Source organism: Drosophila miranda, chromosome XR (assembly GCF_003369915.1).
Source record: "Drosophila miranda strain MSH22 chromosome XR, D.miranda_PacBio2.1, whole genome shotgun sequence".
Classification (NCBI taxonomy): Eukaryota; Metazoa; Arthropoda; class Insecta; order Diptera; family Drosophilidae; genus Drosophila; species Drosophila miranda.
The window spans coordinates 44,664,084-44,671,944 of record NC_046674.1 but is presented as its reverse complement, the minus strand read 5'-3'; the positions used below and the strand labels follow the sequence as shown (position 1 = coordinate 44,671,944).

Genomic DNA, 7,861 nt, shown 5'->3' with positions numbered 1-7,861 from the left:
AATGTTTTACTCTAAGCAAAGCCGCCTATGCTACGTGTGTGTTAGAGAGAGACAGGGCGAGAAAAAATTAAATTGTTTTCTTGATGCTGGCTATAATAATAATACGATCCAATTCAGATTCCGCTGTCTTAAAGATATGGTCATTCTCTACAATTCTACGTTTTTGGTTTTCTCATATCTTTAAAATTGTGGATGCCACAGACTTTCGTTCTTTGTGGGGGCGGAAGTGGGCGGGGCGAAGTTTTGAAATATTTTTGTAGCAGTGACATATCACAGAAGTCTGGATCCAAAACATCGTTGCTCTAGCTCTTATAGTCTTTGAGCACTAGGCGCTGAAGGGGACGGACAGACGGACAGACAGACATGGCTCAATCGACTCGGCTATTGATGCTGATCAAGAATATATATACTTAATGGGGTCGGAAACGATTCCTTCTGGACGTTACACACATCCACTTTTACCACAAATCTAATATACCCCAATACTCATTTTGAGTATCGGGTATAACAACTTATTTTTTTCTCCTTTCGGTTAGAGCGTCTTCCGGGTATAACGACGTAAAATCGTCGGTCCCTTGAGTGTCGTTATAACCGGACTCTACTGTATATGATAATATCTGTTGCCATTTTTATACCCGATACTCAAAATGAGTATTGGGGTATATTAGATTTGTGGTAAAAGTGGATGTGTGTAACGTCCAGAAGGAATCGTTTCCGACCCCATAAAGTATATATATTCTTGGTCAGCATCAATAGCCGAGTCGATTGAGCCATGTCTGTCTTTCCGTCTGTCCGTCTGTCCGTCCGTCCGTCTGTCCGTCCCCTTCAGCGCCTAGTGCTCAAAGACTATAAGAGCTAGAGCAACGATGTTTTGGATCCAGACTTTTGTGATATGTCACTGCTACAAAAATATTTCAAAACTTCGCCCCGCCCACTTCCGCCCCCACAAATTACGAAAATCTGTGGCATCCACATTTTCAAAGATACGATAAAACCAAAAACGCAGAATCGTAGAGGATGACTATATGTTCTAAAATGTAAAATCTGAACCAGATCGTATAATTATTATAGCCAGAATCAAGAAAACAATTTCATTCTTTCTCGCTCTGTCTTTCTCTAACACACAGGTTTCATGGTCTGTTTCGCCAATTGCAAAATATGAGTTCAAGGATCTCAGAACCTATAAGAGCCATAGCAACTAAATTTGGTATCCACACTCCTGTGATATCGGACCTTGACCGTTTTGTGTCAAAATTTCGCCACACCCCCTTCCGCCCCCGCAAAGGACGAAAATCTGGGGCATCCACAATATTGCACATTCCAGAAAACTAAAAACGCAAAATCATAGATAATGACCATATCTATCAGATTGTTGAATCTGGATCAGATCGGATCATTTTTGTAGCCAAAAGCAAGAAATCAATTTGCAGTATCGGGTATAAATGTAGAGTTGCGGTCTCCACAGCAACTCACAACGTTCCCCCTCGTTTTTTATTATTATACCCGATACTCAAAATGAGTATTGGGGTATATTAGATTTGTGGTAAAAGTGGATGTGTGTAACGTCCAGAAGGAATCGTTTCCGACCCCATAAAGTATATATATTCTTGACCAGCATCAATAGCCGAGTCGATTGGGCCCTGTCTGTCTGTCCGTCTGTCCGTCCGTCCGTCTGTCCGTCCCCTTCAGCGCCTAGTGCTCAAAGACTATAAGAGCTAAAGCAACGATGTTTTGGATCCAGACTTCTGTGATATGTCACTGCTACAAAAATATTTCAAAACTTCGCCCCGCCCACTTCCGCCCCCACAAAGAACGAAAGTCTGTGGCATCCACAATTTTAAAGATATGAGAAAACCAAAAACGTAGAATTGTAGAGAATGACCATATCTTTAAGACTGCGGAATCTGAATTGGATCGTATTATTATTATAGCCAGCATCAAGAAAACAATTAAATTTTTCTCGCCCTGTCTCTCTCTAACACACACGTAGCATAGCCGGCTTTGCTTAGAGTAAGACATTAGCGCCTAGATCTCAGAGACTATAAAAGCTAGAGCAACCAAATTTGGTATCCACACTCCTAATATATCGGACCGAGACGAGTTTGTTTCAAAATTTCGCCACACCCCCTTCCGCCCCCGCAAAGGATGAAAATCTGGGGATATTCACAAATCTCAGAGACTATTAAGGCTAGAGTAACTATTATTGGTATCCGCACTCCTGTAAGATCTCACTATAAAACGTTTATCTCAAAATTTCGCCCCACCCCCTTCCGCCCCCACAAAGAACGAAAATCTGTTGCATCCACAATATTGAGGATACGAGAAAACTAAAAACGCGGAATCATAGATAATGATCATATCTATCAGACTGCTGAATCTGGATCAGATCAGATAATTTTTATAGCCAAAAGGAACAAATCAATTTGCACTGGCTACGCAGCGCCCGACGTCACGCTCAGACTGATTTTCTGTCTCTCTCGCACGCACTCTTTGTCGTGTCGTTCAATATTAGCGGCGTCTGCCGGAGGAGAGCCATACTGACTAAGTATCGGGTATAACTGTAGAGTTGCGGTGTCCGCAGCAACTCACAACGTTCCCCCTCGTTTTTTATTTACATGTGTCTATTTTTATACCCGATACTCAAAATGAGTATTGGGGTATATTAGATTTGTGGTAAAAGTGGATGTGTGTAACGTCCAAAAGGAATCGTTTCCGACCCCATAAAGTATATATATTCTTGATCAGCATCAATAGCCGAGTCGATTGAGCCATGTCTGTCTGTCCGTCTGTCCGTCTGTCCGTCCGTCCGTCTGTCCGTCCCCTTCAGCGCCTAGTGCTCAAAGACTATAAGAGCTAGAGCAACGATGTTTTGGATCCAGACTTCTGTGATATGTCACTGCTACAAAAATATTTCAAAACTTCGCCCCGCCCACTTCCGCCCCCACAAAGGACGAAAATCTGTGGCATCCACAATTTTAAAGATATGAGAAAACCAAAAACGTAGAATTGTAGAGAATGACCATATCTTTAAGACTGCGGAATCTGAATTGGATCGTATTATTATTATAGCCAGCATCAAGAAAACAATTAAATTTTTTCTCGCCCTGTCTCTCTCTAACACACACGTAGCATAGCCGGCTTTGCTTAGAGTAAAACATTAGCGCCTAGATCTCAGAGACTATAAAAGCTAGAGCAACCAAATTTGGTATCCACACTCCTAATATATCGGACCGAGACGAGTTTGTTTCAAAATTTCGCCACACTCCCTTCCGCCTCCGCAAAGGATGAAAATCTGGGGATATTCACAAATCTCAGAGACTATTAAGGCTAGAGTAACCAAATTTGGTATCCGCACTCCTGTTAGATCTCACTATAAAACGTTTATCTCAAAATTTCGCCCCACCCCCTTCCGCCCACACAAAGAAGGAAAATCTGTTGCATCCACAATATTGAGGATACGAGAAAACTAAAAACGCAGAATCATAGATAATGATCATATATATCAGATTGCTGAATCTGGATCAGATCAGATCATTTTTATAGCCAAAAGGAACAAATCAATTTGCACTGGCTACGCAGCGCCCGACGTCACGCTCAGACTGATTTTCTGTCTCTCTCGCACGCACTCTTTGTCGTGTCGTTCAATATTAGCGGCGTCTGCCGGAGGAGAGCCATACTGACTAAGTATCGGGTATAACTGTAGAGTTGCGGTGTCCGCAGCAACTCACAACGTTCCCCCTCGTTTTTTATTTACATGTGTCTATTTTTATACCCGATACTCAAAATGAGTATTGGGGTATATTAGATTTGTGGTAAAAGTGGATGTGTGTAACGTCCAAAAGGAATCGTTTCCGACCCCATAAAGTATATATATTCTTGATCAGCATCAATAGCCGAGTCGATTGAGTCATGTCTGTCTGTCCGTCTGTCCTTCTGTCCGTCCGTCCGTCTGTCCGTCTGTCCGTCCCCTTCAGCGCCTAGTGCTCAAAGACTATAAGAGCTAGAGCAACGATGTTTTGGATCCAGACTTCTGTGATATGTCACTGCTACAAAAATATTTCAAAACTTCGCCCCGCCCACTTCCGCCCCCACAAAGGACGAAAATCTGTTGCATCCAAAATATTGAGGATACGAGAAAACTAAAAACGCAGAATCATAGATAATGATCATATATATCAGATTGCTGAATCTGGATCAGATCAGCACTGGCTACGCAGCGCCCGACGTCACGCTCAGACTGATTTTCTGTCTCTCTCGCACGCACTCTTTGTCGTGTCGTTTAATATCAGCGGCATCTGCCGGAGGAGAGCCATACTTACTTATTATCTTGTATAACTGTAGAGTTGCTGTCTCCGCAGCAACTCACAACGTTCCCCCTCCTTTTTTTCTATTCTCACCAACACCAATCGTTTCATTTCGCTTCCTTCCGATAGGTGAAGCAAACTGCAGCAGGAAGAGTGTGTGAGAGAGAGAGAAAGCCCGTTGCTACGCTATCGTAGCTACTGAAATTAGAGAAACTCGTGGAAAAATCTTAAAACAAAGTTGATTAAGTGTGATATCACTGCAGTCTGGATTCAAAATTGGGTTGCTGTAGCTTTTATAGTCTCTGAGAACTAGGCGTCAAACAAGAAGCACTAACGGACAGACAGACATTCTTTTGTCCCATCGGCTATTTATTACAATTTATACTTTGAGGTAGTAAACGCTTCCTTCTGGGCGTTACACACATACACCTTCTCCAAAAATTGACTACACTCCAATACTCGTTGATATTTAATCCAATTTGTTTTCTCGACATTCGAGTGCAATCCAGTCTCGTTTTGGGATGCTTCTAAAATTAAATTCATTTTTTCAGAACCGATCTAAAAAAAAATTGTGTAATGAAATCTGAAGGGACCAATAAGGCTACCAAAATCTGACAGTTTTAGGGAGTCAAAAGCTCATTAGCAAGTATTCAATTCAATTTCTTTGAATGAGGATGATCAATGATTTAATAATATGAGGAAAATCGATCAATATCATTGAAGCATTTGAGCAAAAGGGTTTCAATGAGCATCACAAAGTTCCAAAAACTAGTTCGCTATTAAACTAATTTATTTCGAAAAATGGATTAACCGCTGATCTTTGCCAATCTGTATGTTTTTGGTTAGCTATCAAGGTTTCACACAAAGAAAATGTTTTTATAATTTAGCAGCACGCAAGGCATCAAGCAGCATCAATAGCCGAGTCAATATAGCCATTTTAATACCCGATACTCAAAATGAGTATAGGGGTATATTGGATTTGTGGTAAAAGTGGATGTGTGTAACGTCCAGAAGGAATCGTTTCCGACCCCATAAAGTATATATATTCTTGATCAGCATCAATAGCCGAGTCGATTGAGCCCTTTCTGTCTGTCCGTCTGTCCGTCCGTCCGTCCGTCCGTCCGTCCCCTTCAGCGCCTAGTGCTCAAAGACTATAAGAGCTAGAGCAACGATGTTTTGGGTCCAGACATCTGTGATATGTCACTGCTACAAAAATATTTCAAAACTTTGCCCCGCCCACTTCCGCCCCCACAAAAGACGAAAATCTGTGGCATCCACATTTTTAAAGATACGATAAAACCAAAAATGCAGAATCGTAGAGGATGACTATATGTTCTAGAGTGTAAAATCTCAACCAGATCGTATAATTATTATAGCCAGAATCAAGAAAACAATTTCATTCTTTCTCGCTCTGTCTCTCTCTAACACACAGGTTTCATGGTCGGCTTTGCCAATTGCAAAATATGAGTTCAAGGATCTCAGAACCTATAAGAGCCAGAGCAACCAAATTTGGTATCCACACTCCTGTGATATCGGACCTTGACCGTTTCGTGTCCAAATTTCGCCACACCCCCTTCCGCCCCCGCAAAGGACGAAAATCTGGGGCATCCACAAATCTCAGAGACTATTAAGGCTAGAGTAACCAAATTTGGTATCCGCACTTCTGTTAGATCTCACTATAAAACGTATATCTCAGAATTTCGCCCCACCCCCTTCCGCCCCCACAAAGAACGAAAATCTGTTGCATCCACAATATTGCACATTCGAGAAAACTAAAAACGCAGAATCATAGCTAATGACTATATCTATCAGATTGCTGAATCTGGATCAGATCGGATCATTTTTGTAGCCAAAAGCAAGAAATCAATTTGCAGTGGCCACGCAGCGCCGACGTCACGCTCAGACTGATTTTCTGTCTCTCTCGCACGCACTCTTTGTCGTGTGGTTCAATATTAGCGGCGTCTGCCGCAGGAGAGCCATACTGCCTTAGTATCGGGTATAACTGTAGAGTTGCGGTGTACGCAGCAACTCACAACGTTCCCCCTCGTTATCTGTACGTTCGTTCCTGTGAGCGCTTAGATTTCTGAGACTATAGGACTCCTGTGTTACAAGTGTATTTCTGAATTTCAGCCGCCCCCTTTCGCCCCCATAAAGAACGAGAAACTGTGGCAACCAATTTTGAAGACACGAGAAAACTAAAAACGCAGAATCATAGAGAATCTAGAGACACCATATCTAAACCCGAGTGCCGAATGTGGATCATTATCATTATATTACTTTTTTATTATATTATAATTGGACTATTATCATTATAGCCAGAAGAAATAATGAAACTGCAGTAGCTACGCAACGCCTTTCACGCGCTAACTCATTCCGCGCTTATTGAACTCATTGAGCGCGCTGGTCTATTATACAATTATAACCATTTACAATAGCCGAAATGGCATATCATCTTACTTATGTACATAAAAACTTAAGCTATTGCTTTGTATCTTTAATTTAACACCATTAAAAGCAAACCATCATTAGAACTTCGAAAAAATTGTTAGTAAAACTAGGTGGCAAATTTGTAGATCAAGACGGATTTTTAAGCCGACAGCGAATGACAATTTGACTAGAGTTTTCTTAAAATAAAAATAAAAAAAGTAAAATCTTAATTATGCTGTTGAATATCAATCAGGAATTCAATAATCACTCAAAACACTACTACAACAAGAGTTTTTAGAACCAACAGAGACAGCCTGGTGTGCCTCTGTAAGTCGAACTGAGTTGGAATTCTTTTGGAATAAAAATCTTTGGCAACTCCGTATATGTATTTTCATAATTTAATACGGAGCTATAAAAAATTCTGATCTTGATCAATTTACTTTTTTCAATGCTTTTCCCAGCTTCTAAAAAAAAATCTACAGCTTAACAAAACATTTATTATTTATTATCCTTTTTAGAACTTGATTTTAGCTTTTCTCTTTTTGTTACAGCTTTGACACGGAGGAAGAGTTCAAGAAGCGCGCTTATAATCGAGTAGTTTCACTGCAAAGCGGTGAACCAAACTCCAGAAAAGCATGGCAGCTTATTTGTGATGTTTCGCGACAGGAATTTCAGGCTATATATGACCGTTTAGATGTAACACTTAGAGAACGTGGTGAATTCTTTTATCAATCACGTATGTTATCTGTGGTTGATTTTTTACGAAACAAAAATATGCTTGAACATGATGAGGGCCGTCAAATCATGTGGCCAAACGAAGACAGAAGTGGCATACCTGTAACAATCGTAAAGTCGGATGGTGGTTTCACCTATGACACTTCTGATATGGCTGCTATACGCCACCGCATAGAAGAGGAACATTGTACTTGGATAATTTATGTTGTAGACTCTGGACAAAGTACGCATTTTAATACCATTTTTAAAGCGGCGGAGCGTTGTTGTATTCTAAATCCGACCGCCCACCGTGTTCACCATGTACAGTTTGGCGTGGTTCTTGGTGAGGATGGAAAGAAATTTAAGACCCGTTCCGGTGATACCGTTAAACTATCAGATATGCTTAATAAGGGAAT

At 41.0% G+C, this 7,861-nt stretch overlaps 1 protein-coding gene across 1 annotated transcript in view; it reads left to right on the top strand.

The window, feature by feature from the left end:
• The first annotated feature begins 6,744 nt into the window (after positions 1 to 6,744).
• Positions 6,745 to 7,861, top strand: part of LOC117186102 (probable arginine--tRNA ligase, cytoplasmic) — a 1,824-nt gene continuing 707 nt past the window's right edge. The window contains exons 1-2 of the mRNA XM_033386197.1: positions 6,745 to 6,765; positions 7,263 to 7,861. The exon at positions 7,263 to 7,861 is cut by the window's right edge and continues 707 nt beyond it. Of these exons, the coding sequence (XP_033242088.1) occupies positions 6,745 to 6,765; positions 7,263 to 7,861 (620 nt within the window). The remainder of the gene's footprint in view (positions 6,766 to 7,262) is intronic.